General features: G+C 36.5%; 1 protein-coding gene across 1 annotated transcript in view; it reads right to left on the minus strand.

Annotated features, from left to right (window-relative positions):
• Window positions 1-3,102: 3,102 nt before the first annotated feature.
• Window positions 3,103-16,623, minus strand: part of LOC127527951 (uncharacterized) — a 43,711-nt gene continuing 30,190 nt past the window's right edge. The window contains exon 3 of the mRNA XM_051928344.1: window positions 3,103-3,648. Coding sequence (XP_051784304.1) covers window positions 3,380-3,648 — 269 coding nt within the window. The 3' untranslated portion in view covers window positions 3,103-3,379. The remainder of the gene's footprint in view (window positions 3,649-16,623) is intronic.

A 16,623-nucleotide genomic window follows, 5' to 3' on the forward strand; every position in this document is an offset into this window, starting at 1 on the left:
TCTTCAGTTAACGCGAGGTCCTCATATCCCTCAAGATGAACACTTTCAGCTCATAAAATTTTCAAATCAAACAACATATTCTGCAGGGTGGGGTCCTGTGTCCCACCAGGAGATCATAAATCATCTTAGATAATTGCAACGTACAGAGTTTTTGAACTATTAAACTAGTTTCTCACTATGCTGGATATATTAGAGTTTACGCTGACATTTGTTTCAAATAGAATTTGGGACTGCAATGCTTTACACAGAAACTGTTCAAATTCTTATTTAAGCTGTCTGAAGTTCATTTCATATGCTGCTGCATGAACTGCACTAATCTACATAATCTCTCCATATACTATTCAAACTCTTTTCTTAAGTTTCTTTAATCACAAGAATTAAAAATCCTTCTAATATACTGTTTTGTCTCCTTTCCCCAACGAAACCTGTTCATGTTTTTGTGCAAATATGATGTCATTTCCCATGAAGATTATCATGTAGATAACCGGTTTTACCTGCTCAAGGGCCCCTTCATTTTAAAAAACCTGCAACTGCAATGACCTTAGAGAGTTCTAATGACTCAGATTTAATCTGCGACTTCTAAGAGGCAAAACATGTAAACAGTGTAAGTAAGAAATCTGGAAAGTCATACTTGAAGAGCCCTTAGATTTACTGTCACTATGAAGATAAACACTTTGGCTGTGTTCATATAAGAACATTTTAAAGACAGCATCATCATCATCATATTCATTTCAATTGCATGGAGAGAGTCATGGTGGCAACATGCTGAGTCAGACTGATCAGGTCATCATATTTTCAGCAACTTTCTCCAGTAACTGTTTCCTTCTGTCACAAAAAAAAAAATAAAATAGAATACTGAAAAGAATAAAAAGTCCCATGATAAGAGTTAGAAAGTTCCAATAACTTATGCCTTGAGGAGCACAATCAGGCACTTTTCTCAACTATCTTATAAATATAAATAGTCTCAAACATGCAAGCTTGGGGAGTGTTTGGGGGGGGGGGGGGTTGCAAAACTGTTAACCTTTTCTCCATTTCTGCATTCTCAACTGAATGAGAAGAACCTGGATGACCACAACAAGCCCTGCCTCTTCCAGTATCATTTATTTTTTGAAACTTAGGGATTCTGATTATGAATTTTTGTGGAACTTATTATTTATGAGCATTTTTGTCATAATAGCATTTTTTTTCCTTGGCCGCCGCCATTTTGTGAATTTCATTGTCATGAGGCGGATCCTGGTTGCTACAGGATTGGGTTAAAGATTAAAAAGAAGTTTAAAGTTTAAAAGGTCACCTCAATGGCCATTTTGTATCTGGGTTTGCGGATAACAAACCTATCTTCTTTGTGATGTTCAGGACCTCTATTTTTGATTTCGCAGTTCTCAGATCTTTTGGTCTTGTCCCAGACCTTTCAAGTCAGTAAAGGTGAAATTAACCAAATTTTTGCTTCAAATGCTTTTTTGAAGAGCCTTGACATTAAATATAAAAAACCTATTATATATATACAGTATATACTGTATAATATATAATATATAACCCCAAATTATCCCCCCCCCACTTACACTCACCTACCCACTTCCCCTTCCTCATTTGCTATATATTACCATGATTCCGGTATGTCTAATCATTTTCCTCTGATGATGACTCCTGGTAGGGGTGGAAAGCTTAGGAATAAAGAATTGTAAGATATGTGAATCAAGTTATCCCTTTGTGGATTTCTAATCACAAATATGCAAACCATATCACAGACCTTTGCTTCTCTCTCTCTCTCTCTCTCTATATATATATATATATATATATATATATATACTGTATATATATATATAATATACATATTATACTACTGGTAGCTGTGTAAGCCCAGGCTCCTAGAAACCATGGATTCTGGCACTTTAATCAATCAATTACATCGGTTATGCATTGGTGGCTAAGCGAAGTTCTCTTTCCTTGGTGATTTTGTTTTGCCGACGTGCTCGTCTTCTTTGTCTATCAGCGGTTAAGCACGTTTCCCTCTCCTTGGAGATTTCATTTTGCTGATGTGCTTGCCTCGCTTGTGTATTAGCAGCTAAGCAAGTTTCATTTTAGTGACAGAGTTGCTTTCTCAGAGCATCATGCTGTAGCCTCACACTTCTGAGCCGAACAGACAGACACACACACTTTCAGATGTTTATATATAGTACAGTATACATGAGCTATGTTACCTGTTGATGATATTCGATATCTCTTAACCTTGTGTGTATTAAACTGTCTTGGCTGGAGCTTCCTCTCTCAATCATGTTCTCATAAAGCCTGTTTCTCATAGTTTAAAGGTGCATTGCTTGCCTTCTATCCAGTTTTTTACTACCACCTGTGGTGGACAGACCCCATTAACCACTTTGAAAACACCACTCTCGTTCTTGACAATATTTCTCATCTTTAAAGGAAACTCTCATCTTTCTTCCTTCGCCTTTCATCAGTATCCTTGTGTGTGTCAAGCTCTCCTGCCCAGTGCTTCCATAGTTTCCTATCTCAGACACGCTTGACTGAACAACCACAGCCAAACTGACCAATCAGATTGTTATTTCTATAGTCCACTTATTTCCAAGTTTCTATATACAATATATTGAAAATGATGTGTGTATAATTTTGCAAAAAGAAAAAGAAACTCAGAATTTCAACGGCAAACAAAATCCCACTGCCCCACTAGACCTCACTTTAATGGTTTTGTTACTGTTTTTCAGGTGGGCAGGCATTCCTTCTTTCCCCCCTGCATCAACATCTCTATCTTTCTTTCTAATTTGCTGTCTCTTTCTCCTGCCAATGACCCATTGCTAAGTGCCCTCATGTAACTCTAGACCCCAATACTGCCCTTTAAAAGTCCTATAATAGTTAATACCAAACTAAGTCTGGGGGTCACTGATGACACTTCAGAGTTCCCCAGCTAAATTGTCCCTCAGCAGGCCCTGCTGACTTTATACCTCTGACCACAAAGAGGCCCTTAATAGATTAGGATGTCTGCTTTGTCCTTTTGGCATCTTCTACCTCCCAGCCCAGAGGAATTGTGTAGGAGTCCTGCAATGTGCCCATTTGTACCTCTGTTGTAATTTAAGTAGTCATTTCCAGGCATCCACTCACATGCCTTTGCCGAGAAACACGAAGAGGTATCCTTCATTTACCAGGATGTTTTTTGTTCTCAAAAATATGAACAGTTGTGCACCTTGAGGCATGAAAACCATAGTGCATTCACTCCATTCTAAATATCAAGATCTGGAAAGCAGTAGAGATGAATATCTTCCAACTTGCAATCAAAAAGATAAATCAAGCAGGTCACACTATCAACAATTTTAAATGTTGAAATCAATTCAGATTTTCTAACAATTGATGACATAACTCTTGTAATCATTCAGTTTGTTGCATGCTTTGTCCGAGTAGACTGCTGCTGTTGGTTTAATCTGAGTGATCTGGACATAGCATCATTTTGCATCCATAGACTGAGAAGTGGGGGAGAAAGCGCTTTATTTTCAAGACAGCTGGTGTAAGGCCTTCGGGTAGCGTGAATGACTTCTCTGGGTTGTGCAGTGAATGGCCGGCTTGTTGCTTTGATTTCTTGTTCTGCTGAGATATGAGGAGTGGAACCTTTGCTGTTGGTAAGTGTTCCATATGGGTGATGTCCTGGAAAATAATTATAAAAATACATATTTACATAAAGTTCAAATAACTTCACAGTCAGTAATTAGGCAATAAGTCAAAAATCAGGCAAGGCACAAAATATAATCACAAGAAAAATCAAAAATGTAAAATAAGGATTTATCCGGAGATTGATTAAGGCTCAGTGCAAAAGCATGACCATTTATCCCATCTGCTGATTAATTCATGGTCACGACCCCGAAGATGACGCCACTAGAAACGCAAGACGTGATCCTGACAACGGTACTCAAAATGGCTACCATAACAAAGAAAAAGGCTATAAAACCTAAATTTTCAACCTATACCATGACATTAGTCAGCTTATTACTGCTAGTAAGTTCATTCTCTGATTTTGTCTCTCATCAAAGGGGCTCATATAATATAAGCCCAGGCTTTCTTGCTGTGTAAGTTTGGAATTTTACCTGTCATCCTATTGTCCCCACACTTTTGAATTGTTCCCGTGATTCTTCACATTCAGAAGTGGCATGTCAGAAATGCATCCATACAGATTGGGGTTATAGTGAAGCAGTCTTGTAAAACCAGTCTGAAACAGACCTCACACAAATTGGGGTTTTGGTTTAAGTGAAGTGGCTTGTAAGACCATAAAAATAAGCAGTTTTGCAGAAATACCAGATTTATCTATCTAAAATGAAACCTACAACATAATAAAGTGTGCAAAAAGATAAATTAGACATTCTAATGTGAAAACGGAAAAGAAACCCAAAGAATGCAGTTGTAAAAGGTTAGCTCTAGACTCTGGACTCCAACAGGCCCTCTTTTAAGTTGTTTCCTGCCCTTGGCCCTGTCTTTTAATTGATTACACTGGTCTACAAAAAATATTTTTTGTTTGCTACTGGGAACTTCAGACCAGCTCTCTGTTAAGTTTTTTACACTGATTTCATATATGATATCGAAATTAAGCTAGCATGTCAGGTTTTTGAGATACACATCATTACCATTTTGACACTTTTGAATATCAATATATCACCACAATATTTGGAGTTTGGACTACGTCCCACCAAAATTGTTTGAATGTGTTTATTCTGAAAACAAACCAGAAGACGATACCAGAGAAACTTTAAAACATGTTTATGTCAATTGAATTCAATATAAAAGCGAGATCAGTGTGCTCAAAATTGTCTGAGGCTCCTGCTTTTGCGCTTGTACTGCACATCCGTCTCTCTTTGCAAGAACCAACAGCAGTCGCCCATCATGTTCGGAGTAAATTTTCCCTGAAATCGGTTTTTCATCACCTTTATATCTTGTTGAAATATTTCCCCATGCTCATCTCTGACATTGCTTAGATTTGGTGGAAAAAAAAGTCGAGATGAGAATTTAAAAAATGCGTCTTCAGTGACATTCTGGCTCCTGTAAGCTAATATACTTTCAGCAAATTCTCCACAAGCTCAGTATAATTCTCTGCTCTCTGCTTGTCAAGAAAATTCTGGACAACCTGCACGTATGAGGGTGCTGATTCAGTTGGCTTCAGTTTCTTTTTGAACTCATCGTCAAGCATCAGTTCACGGATTTCAGGGGCAACAAAAACACCTTCCTTAATTTTGGCTTCACTTTTCTTGGGACCATACTTATTTCTTAAATGCTGAAATGCATCGCCTTTACTGTCCAGTCACCCTAGTTGTCCAAGATCTGGAACATCATAACTAAAAAACGGGACGTGCGGGACAAAAACGTTTTTCAGATTTGGAGTCAGCAAGTGAAATTTGTTGATGCACAGGTGAAAGAATCCCAGCAGCAAAATGCATGTTGACCAGTGTTACCAGTCAGTGAACCAATCAATTGGGCTGTGTCAGTTCAAGCAGGACTTTTTAAACTAGTGCTTATTAATTTACCTGACTGCTTCTGAAGTGACCGTAGTGCTTTGCCTTATTTTTTTTCTATTCTTTTTTCTGTTACCCGTATTACTGTTTATTTTCTTAGAATGTACCTGCCTAGTGTAACTGAACCTCCTTCTTTTGACCTCTTCCTCTGACTATGGTTCCTATCTGTAATACTACCTAGGTCATAACCTGCTCTTTACATCCATGATTTGCAGTCTGTGCTATTCCTCACAGTGTTTCCTCACTCTGCTATCAGGATGATGACTAACTGCTCACAAAGACTGCATCATAAATACTAAACTCTGAGCTCACTCTATAGAAGTGACATCTGTGGCAACAAAGAAGGTGTATATCCATGAATGGCCTAGCCAAAGGCCAAAGTTGAAATCTTTATAGAGATCTACAGATTGAGCTTCACAGATAAACTCCTCTAACTTGGTTGATGTTGTGGCATGAAAGTTTGTGTATAAGTTGATGAATATTTTATATGTCTATATTTGTAACTTAGACAAAGCAAATGTAATATTCGTGTTTCAGGATTTCATTGATGAGAACAGCAAAGCTTTCATGTCTAACTAACCAATCCACCCCCCCAAGGGAGTCTTTAGGATTGACTCAGTATGTGACTTTCACTGCAGGGTTAGAAGGGGTAGGTGCCTCAAACCAGTTTGGCATCCTACGCAGGAAGGCCACCTAGCTGGAAAGCTTCTGCTCAAGCAGTTGGTCTTGGGACAGGTGTGAAAAGGCAGTGTTGGGGAATGGAGGATCAGACTAGCTTGGCAAGAGTGACAGTGTTTGGACTGAGATCCTAAAGCCATAAACAAAGCAACTGGAGGACGAGTGGTACCAGAATTCTATTGACTTAAAGTTGGCTGTTTGGGATTGGCCATTCTGTACCACGACACCCTATTGGTGTAAGAATTTAGGTGGAGAATCTATAAATTTGTTTGCTTTACCCATACCTCCCTCTCTCTCACACCATGGCCATAAGGACAAAACACTGAGGAGAACAGCTCAGCAGCTATATTGAGACAGGCATGAAGTCTATCCTGAATAAAGCTGGCTAGAAATGATGAGTTGACCAGAAACATTTAAGTAACTGTAAGTCTGTGTGCCATCTGAAACTACACATCTAGCATTTATCAGGTTGTATGGTTGCCAATATTCACATGTACTTTGCTTATTGTTATTAGTTTATGAATATTACCAATAATACATTATTTAAAGTTGCAACTTAACTCCTGCTTGTCCTTTTACTCTGTACCTGAGGTTATAGATGTAGAGGAGCAGGTGGGGAGAGGTTACAAAGTACAATACTTTATCAACAGTGGTAAGTCTATAGGATTTGAGGCATTCTGATAAAGTCTACACAGTAAAGAATACAAAAGGGGAAAGCAAAGTAATATAAAACTCTGCCAAGACAAAACAGTTGAGCTCGAGCAAATTAACAAAGAAGAATGGACATTACTTAATACCTAAATCTAGATTTTTCAAACAGACAATCCAAAATATTTTCAGTGAAAAAACGGAAAAATTGCTGATTGCAAATAAGTCAGCTGATGAAGGCAGATGCTTTTATAAAATAGTGGAAGGTATTACTGCGCTTATGCTATAGTTAGCAGTCTGGAAGCTCTATGTTCTTATTTACTCCACATGTTAACACATTTGTGAAAACATTCTTCTTTCATCTAAGAAATATAATCACTCTTAGGCCAGTTTTGACCTTGCAAGATGCTCAGTGTTTAACCCATGCATTTAAAAGCTGGATTATTGTAATACCTTATTGTATGGGTCTCCAAGGTTTGTCCTAAATAAGCTGTAGTATGGCCTGAACTCTGCTAATTGAGTTTTAACTCACGCTAAGTCTTGGGAACACATCACATCATCAATGGGGAATCTACATTGGCTGTCAATTACATCATGTATTCACTATACTCCCGCTCAATTACAAAACATTTGATGACTCAGTTTCAACTTATCTTTCTGACCTTCTACAGTTTATGTTCCTGCCCGCAAACTCTGATCTCCTGAAATTGCTTGTTTGCTTTCTGTTCCTAAGGCTATGTTCATACTACTATGTTTAATGGCCTCTGCCCACACTAGTGTTTTCACATAGTTTCCAAAAGCACCACACTAAAACACGTAAGACGTAGATGTTCTTCTGCACTGGGCTTATGTGGATTGGAGGAAAAATCTTTGAAGGGATGGTAATGCTGCCTGGCACGAGATTTATCCCAAAAACCTTTTGAGCATGTATGTAGTATTAATATTTTACGAAATGCAATGTAGAAGTATAAAGGTAAGCAACACAACAAGAGGCAATGGAAAGCAACTTCACTGTGTCAGCTATGTTGGAAAATGATTTTCATCTGTGAAGAATGATCAGTCAGGGGATGAGATGTTGTAATGAGCAGAACCCCACACTGGCCACATAACAAGAACGAACCAAGTCTATGTTTTCAAAACTCAATGTTTGTAACCATCCATGCTGAAACACTGAGCCAGCATTTTGATAAGTATACGACTCTGGAGAGCATTTTTCAAAAGTTAAAAACATGTGGTAGTGTTGACAAAAGGTTGAAAGTGTATGTCTGCTTTTTCAATTGAAAAAATAGCATTGTGTATGTTGCCTTCAGACTGAAATGAGTAACGTAAGTGACAGAGCCTTCTGGGTCTGATAACCTCGTGGAAAGTTGTGAAAGTTTTTTACAAAATTGAATCACTGCTAGTTTTTAAAAACAGACTTGAAACATACTCGTTTTAAAGCCTTTATGGATAGTTTTCATTATCTTTTAGTGCCATTTAATAATTTGCGTATTTATTTTGCTTTTCACTTCTTGTACTGCATCCTGTACATGCCATTCATATCTTCAACTTTGAAAGCAGTGTTATAACTAAAATTTTATAGTTATTTTGAAGATTATTAAGATTTAACTGGTGTTTATAGGTGTCTGTATAATGTTTTATTTTAGGTTTTCAGTTATTGTGTAGTCGATGAGGTGAACAAAAAGGTTTTTATTGAAACTAGCCTTAATACTTGAGCATGAACTGAGAGCAAATAAAGACCCTCGCTTTAGGGTAGAGCACAGTGTAGACCCTGTATAATAGTCTCAGTAACACAGAGTGCTGCCAGTTATCACTCCTGCTTACGATGCATGAATTTGTACACAATCCATTAAATGTTTGCTGCTGGTGCACATGACGATTCCCATAATAAGAAACAAATATCTGATTTGGTGTTAATGCATGGCATACTTGATGTTAAGAGGCAAAGTATGTGAACTTTCAAGACACCTAAATGTAGCTCTGGAATTTTTTAAGTTTGATAGGCTGTAAGATTATACAATTATTGGACTTTACCTTTAAAGATAAAATCAGCAGCTCAGAATTTTTATTTTACTAGCTGCTGATGGCACATAATGTTTGCCATTCATTTTTCTTATCAGAAAAGACATGGTAGAGGTGAAATGGAAAGGAAGCACTTCTTGCGGCTAGTGTAAAAATGAAAACATCTACATTTAAGGTGGAAAATAATAACAAGAGCTGCGTCAGGTCTGACATTATGTTATGTCATTTTATTTTTGTGGAGGATGTTCTTTTGTGCAAATCCTTAGCTTTTGCCCCACACAATCTTGAGTTAAATCTCCTCTGGGATTTTTGGAGTTTAAACAGAAAGACAAAGGTCACACTTACAGCTTACTCAGGTATCTGCACTCTTTGCTATACTTTGTATGTGTGGGATTAAAATGAAGTTCACATTAATTTAAAGAGTATAAGAAGATTGGTGAGAGAATGAAAAACTGAACCACAATGAAATATCAGCAAAAGAAATGTGATTCATGCAGTTTATTTTACAAATACTTTAGAAATTGAAATAAAATATTAAAATTTCTTCTTAATGTATGCTTTACTTTCCTATGTCTTAGGGTATCAGAATGAGCAGGCAGGCCACACTTCCCTTGTCCCAGCCAGACTGCTAGATTTCTCTCTTGAATTTCCAGGCCAGTAGAAAATACATCATTCATATGGTGTCTTCTCTCAGTGGGCTACATCTGTTACAATTTCTTGGGACATGCATATGAGGTGTACTTGCTAGATTCCCACCTTCTCCATCGCCCCCCTTGATCTATAGCAGCAGTGTCTTTTGTCTGTGTGCCTCCCAAACTCCTGAGCTTCTCCCACTGTCACAGATGTTAAGCTCCAAAACCCTGTATAGGTCCTACATAGAAATCTCACTAAATCCTACCAAAAGCTTAGTGCAGCTGTCAGGGCTCATTCATCTTAGCAATTTAATATTTCATAACACTTTAAAACAACAATTGTTGACCAAGGTGCTCTACAATGAAACAAATCAGAAGAAATACAATAAAACAATAACACAATGAGATATGGAAACCACAGTAAAATAAAAAAGAACAATACAATGCAATGCAATACAATACAATATTAATAATGAGAAAAAACACATACTGAAGTAAAAGCCAGGGAATAAACATAGATTTTAAGCAGAAATTTAAAGTTTGCCAATGTTGAGGATGCTGCTGGAAGGGCAGGGCATTCTAAAGCTGAAAAAGCATTGTCTCCCCTCTGCTTCAGTCTAGACCTCGGTAGAACCAGAAAAAAACTGGTGTGAAGATCTAAATAGTCTAAATGGCATTCAAAAGGGTAAAACAGCTGTGAGATATGCTCCTGCTAGCTCAGTTAAGAGTCTGATAACAAATAAAAGAATGTTATATTCAATTCTAAACGTAACTGGAAGCGAGTGAATAGAGGCCAGTATTGATGATATATGATCCTACTTATGTTTGCCTGTTAATAGGTGGGCAGCAGCATTCTGGACCATCTGTAAGCATTAGAGAGATGCCTGACTAACTCCTGTGTAGTCTGAACTGCAGTAGGTTTAGAAGAGACGATATAAAAACTTACTCTCTCAAAATCAGATTAAAACAGTTTAGCTTTAGTCAAGTTTCTTAATGAATGAAACTAGCTTTAACAATTGAATTTATTTGCTTATCAAATCTAAAAATATAGTCATAAATCACACCTAGATTCTTTATATGGGGATTTATTTAAGAACACTGAAAGCCAAGACGTATATAAGAGTCAACGGGACCAAAGAATAGGATTTTGGTTTCTTCCTCTGTAATTTTAAGGATATTTAAGGGCATCCAAACTTTGACATCCGTATTAGTTTAATAAATGAAATTCATAGAATTTCTATTATTATAGTTTAGGCGGCATATAATTGTGTGTATCATCTGCATAACAATGGCACAAAATACCTTATTTGTTAAAGACAGACCTTAAAGGAAGCATGTATAAAGAGAACAGAAATGGCCGGAGAATGGAATCCTTTAGGCTTTGTGCAAAAAGGAGCTTTTGGTGTGTGCTGGAGGTAAAGACAAGACTAAAACAAGACAGATGTCCTGGAGGCTGCGAAGAAAAACATGGGAATCACCCCAAACTGATTTGATAGAACACACATGGTACAGATGAAGTCCTGTTGTGATGAACAAGCAGTTCCAGAAATATCATATGTACCTGTGCCTCAGGGTTTAACAATACAGGCATTGCAGGGCTTGCAATGGACCCTCCTGTCCCAAAAAGTTATTCCAGTGATTGTTCTAGAAGTAGCACCAAGATGGATTTAAAGACCAGTCCTTGTCATTGGCTTATTGAGCTAGGATTTGGGTGGCAAATTGGAGTAACCAGCAGGGAGATAGTGTGGGGAGAATAGAGTGTGAGAGAAAAGGAGAAAATAAATTGGGCTAGAGAGTTTGGGGAGTAAGTGGGAAGGTGGCTTGGTGTCTGGAACCATATTTTAGATGGAGAACAATTTACCAAGGATAGTGTCAAGCCTTTCATTACTGTGATTGTGAGTAGTCCAGAGAGGTGAATTTGCCAACGAAGTGGCAGAGAATTTAAGGAAAATGTACAGGTAGTCAGATATAGTTAAAGTCAAAACACTAAAGCCCAATAGTTTATCATATCTAATGGAACAATACAACAGTCATAACTAAAACAAATAGAGGTATCTTCAAAATTAAGTTTTCTCTTTAAGATGCTCCTTTACTTTGTAAAAAAATCAAGTGCATCTTAAAGTGAACAGGAATTTTAATGTTATAGGTTGCATGATAAGTGCATTGCGTGCCTAACAACTGTAAAACAGGCACACAAAATGGAGGAGCTCATGAACACCAGAAAAACAAAATGGCGTCCATGCAAACAAAATGGCGACAAAATCACCTAATCTAAATAAAGGTACCAGTGTAAATAAACAAAACAACAAAGCCAGAGTATTATATCCATAAACCTGATACATACAGGGGATTCAAAAAAGTACTCTGATCCCTTCACTTTCTGCACTTTATTGTGTCATAGATTTCATTTTAAATGGATAAATTTGCCATTTTTGCCCATCAGTCTACACTCAATTGTATGGATTTTATTTTATTACTTAGTATTATTTATTATTTTTTAATTTATTAAATTAAAAATTTAATACATTTAATCACTAAGGGCTGCACTGTAGAATTTCCTATTTCCATAATAATTGAATCATGATCCATGACTACAACATCTTAACATCGTAACAGAGTTTTGGTTACAGAAACGAGAATATCGCATTGCCAAAAAAGACAAAAATAAAATTTTGAACAAGTATGATATGCTTAAAGGAAAAAGGGTACTGTTTTGAGGGTGGACTAAAATATATCAGCATGCAGTATGTCAAACATTTTATAGGCAAGTCTTGAACTACTTGGAAAGCTGGCATTGGTATAGGTATGTGATAGGATGGCAAAAGCACTGGGGAAAATAAAAGAATTTCAGCGAATTCCAAGTGGAGGCAAGGAAAAATGTACTATTTGTTGGTTTAAACTGTGGTATAAACAACAAAAGGAAGTTGATTGAGTGACATAGCATGTCGGAGAAACTAAAAAGCTCAAGTTCACAAAGTTACACAGTGCCCGAAATAAAAAATAAGTTGTCACATATCAAAGTCGCCATGAAAAGGCGAGTCGTAGCCCACCGTCTGAGTGTCATATGAAAGCTTATTAGGGTACAGAGAAAAAAAAAAGGCACACAGTGGGAAAAAAAGCACAAAATGTCAACTTTAATCTCGAAATTTCTACTTTAATAACATAGTTTATTTTGTCATTAAGGTAGAACATCATAAACTTCATCTTAAAATTGTTTAATTTACTAGTTTCTCAAATCCCATCATAACTAAAAAAGCATGTTAAATACAATGAACTAATTATGTGACTTTTAAAATCCACTGGCTGCCCCACTGATGATTTAGGAGTGCCATTTTAAACAGTGTGAATACTTGGTCAGTTATTTTGTGTTTTATATTTCTAATCAATATAAACCACTGTGCGGAGAACTGTGTTAATTTTGACATCTTTTTCTGTTGATTAGTGTCAGAAAATTCAAATTAACTCCATTGTGATTCAATACTGTATAACAATAAAATGTGACATTTTTCAAGTTGGCAATTACTTTTTATACACTGCACTGTACATAACGGCCTAGGATACTTATGCAATGCAATGATTTATATATTAGTATCCCAACTCTCTGAGGTTTTTTTTTTTATCATTTATTGAATTTGTTAAAAGCATGTAACATTCCATACAATCAAGTCAAACTTAACAAAACTAAATTCAATTCAACCCCCACCCATGATAAAGAAAGGAAGGCCAACAGCCAGAGTAATACTTTTGAGAGTAGTAAAGAGAGAAAGGAGTCTTTCTTCCCAATATAAATGCTTATTCTGAAATGTTATTGATTAGATCCTGCCTGGTTTTAAAAACGTTTTTCACAGATCCTCTAAGTGAGAATTTGGTTTTTTCCAATTTCAAATAATAGATAACATCAGTTACCCACTGACTTAAAAGAGGAGGGTTAGGATTCTTCCAGTTGAGCAAGATACGTCTGCATGCTAATAGTAAAGTAAAGGCAATTACAGTTTGTTTGTCCTTCTCCACTTTAAGCCCATCTGGGAGTACACCAAACACGGCTGTTAATGGGTCAGGAGGGATTGTGACACCAAGGCTGTCTGATAGGCACTTAAAAATATTTGTCCAGAATGATATTAATTTTGTACAAGCCCAAAACATGTGGCCCAGTGAGGTTGGAACTAGATTGCAATGTTAGCAGGTTGGACCTTGCCCTGGAAACATTTTGGACAATTTTAAATGAGGTAGATGTGCTAAATAAAAGATTTTAAGTTGAATATTAGAATGTTTTGTGCATATGGATCCAGAGTGAATTCTGTGCATGGCTACCTTCCACCCCTTTTCTGAAATGTTGTGAGAGAGATCCTTTTCCCACTGTACTCTGGGATCTTTAAAAGGAGGGACTTTAAAATGTTTTTTTTACTGTATATTATAGAAATGCTGTCTAAGTCTACAAGACTAATCAATATCTCTTCTGCAACAGAAATAGGTGGGAGGTGAGGAAAACTGTGCAGATTTCGTTTAGCAAAGTTTCTAATTTGGAGATAGTGGAAAAAGTGTGTTGATGGGAAACTAAATTTAGAGTGTAATTATCCATAGGAGGCAACGACATTATTTATATACAAATCTCTAAATGATTTAATCCCATACATTTTCCAAACATTAAAAACTGTAAGTCTGAGAGGATGGAAAAAGGTGGTTATCATGTAGAGATGCCTCAGATAAAATATTCTCTAACTTGAAGTGCTTCCTGAGTGAATAAGGGACAATTAAATTGTTAGTATGTTGTTGAGACCTTGTATTTACTGGTGTACAAAGCAAGGAATATAAAGAAGTACTGCAGAATTTTGAGATTGGTCTGCATGATGCACATTGTATCCATCCATCCATCCATCGGCCTTATTTTTCTTAGGAAAAATGGTAATTAATTCTTAGCAACAAGTTTGAGATAGAATTTTATTGTCCCTGGCTTCTGTAAATGTTGCTAATAAAAGGGGACCTAACTTAATTGAAATGTTTTTATAAAATTCAGCAGGGTAGCAATCAGAACCTGGTGCTTTCCCACTCTGAAGTTAGTTTATAGTGTCTAATAATTCTGATAGTCTCAGACGTTTATCCAATCTAGCTGTGGTATCCGTAATGTATCAAAAATGCATTAGATTGTGTCTTGTATTCTTTAAACTGAGTAGAATATAAGGACTTATAATAGTCTCTAAATGTGTACTTTATATTTTTATGGCTTTTTATTTTTGTGGATTTGTTGAGCTAAGATCTTAACTCTCAGAGTTTTAAATAGAGAGCTAGACTTGAATATTTGTCCCACCTTTTCCCTCATCTTCATTCTGAGATGGTCTTTTGTTAAAAACAATGACAAATGTAAGCTTGCCGAGGTGAGTTAGCACATAATTTCATTTTACTGAGTGATTCAATCATTTAATATTTCAGCTAAGTTCAGTGAATAAATAGATGTTTTCTTTCCCTGAGATCTAGTCATCATAGATCGATGTTTAGGCTGGCAAACTGGCAAAATGGTTAGTGCTAGGTTTGAATCAGGCCACTGTAGAGCACAGCAGCAAAAACAGGTCACTAATTAAGAAAAGGGTTAGAATGAAAACCTGCAGCCACTGTGGTCCTCCAGAACCAGAGTTTGAGGCTACTGCTGTAGAGTTTGTATATTCTCCCTCTTTACTGTGGTCTTTCTTTGGGTAGCCTGGTTGTTCATCTAACATGAGAAAGACGGCCAGGTGAGGTTGACAGATAAATCTGAATTGCTCTTATGTGATTGTGCCCTGTGTACCCTGTGGCATCCCATGCAGCATTTGCTGTCAAGTCAAGTGGCTTTATTGTCATACAATCATACACAGTATTGTAGTATACAGTGGTATAAAATTACCCTGGTGCACCATATACATAAACAAAGGACATGTGCAAGACAGGTAAATAACTATACTATACAATAAATAAATAAAAGGTAAGTGATTAGATAGTATTAATTTGAAATAGTAATAAATAAATAAACAAATAAATAAATAATAACCACAACTAATAATAAAAAAACAAGAGTAGTAAGAGGTATAACAAATGTAATGCATATAAATAAGTTACTAGAAACAGATCTAAGGCCACAGGGGCAGCACAGATCTCAGAGTCTGGACAGCCATGGACCAGAAGTTGTTGCAGAACCTGGAAGAACTGGTTCAGATGCTACAGAACCTGCTGCCAGATGCAAGTGGGACAAAGAGACTGTGAGTGGGTTGGGAGAGGTCCTTCACAATGCTATATGCTTTGTGAATGCAACACTTTATAAAGATGTCTTTAATGGAGGGCAGAAAGGTCCCAATGATCTATTCCTGCTGTGTGTACTATCCATTTCTCATTTCTCACTTTGCACTCAATAATTCTAGAAAAGGTTTCAGCACCCTAGATTTTAATATGGATGAATGGATTCAGATAAAAGAAAGATGGGCAGATCATGCATCAAAATCTTGCACTTTTTCCTCCAGAACAAATTTAAAAAGGGAAAAGTAGAAGGTAAAGAAAAAGATAAAAGTAGCCAGAACAAAAATGGTTATATATTAATTCATCTTATTTAAAAATAAAAAGAATAGCCGAAGATGTTTTAGCAAAAAATAGAAAAGACCACAAAGCACACATTAGAAACAACACTTCAAACCAGCTTGTGTCTTACATATTTATGGGTTAAAGGGTCACGCTTTCTTTCTGTGCACAGTAGCTATTCTTTCTAAATATGAGTAACAGTTTCGTGTTGCTTGCATTTTATGGTTGATGAAACTTAACAACTTTAACAACAGTTCTGAACGATATATGTATAAAATAGAACTTTAGCGATCAGCATGTTAAAGTGTGGTTTGCATCTAAAAATTCATTCTCTGTACTTCCTTTATTTACTTATTTACAATTTCTCGTCTCTATGGTACAAGCTGTACTGCTACCCAATCATTTCAAGGCGCTTTTTTACAAAGACACATCTAATGTTATAGATTGTTAAAACAGATGCAAATATTGTAGATATCATATGGCACAATATCTACAAAATATCATCAGACTCAAAGACACGGAACTCAAAATCTGTTTTTTGACTAGTAATACAGTGCCAAAAAGAAATTTAAAAGGCAACTGCTGGCAGCCTGAAGACCTTA

Source organism: Erpetoichthys calabaricus, chromosome 5, assembly GCF_900747795.2.
Source record: "Erpetoichthys calabaricus chromosome 5, fErpCal1.3, whole genome shotgun sequence".
Taxonomy (NCBI): domain Eukaryota; kingdom Metazoa; phylum Chordata; class Cladistia; order Polypteriformes; family Polypteridae; genus Erpetoichthys; species Erpetoichthys calabaricus.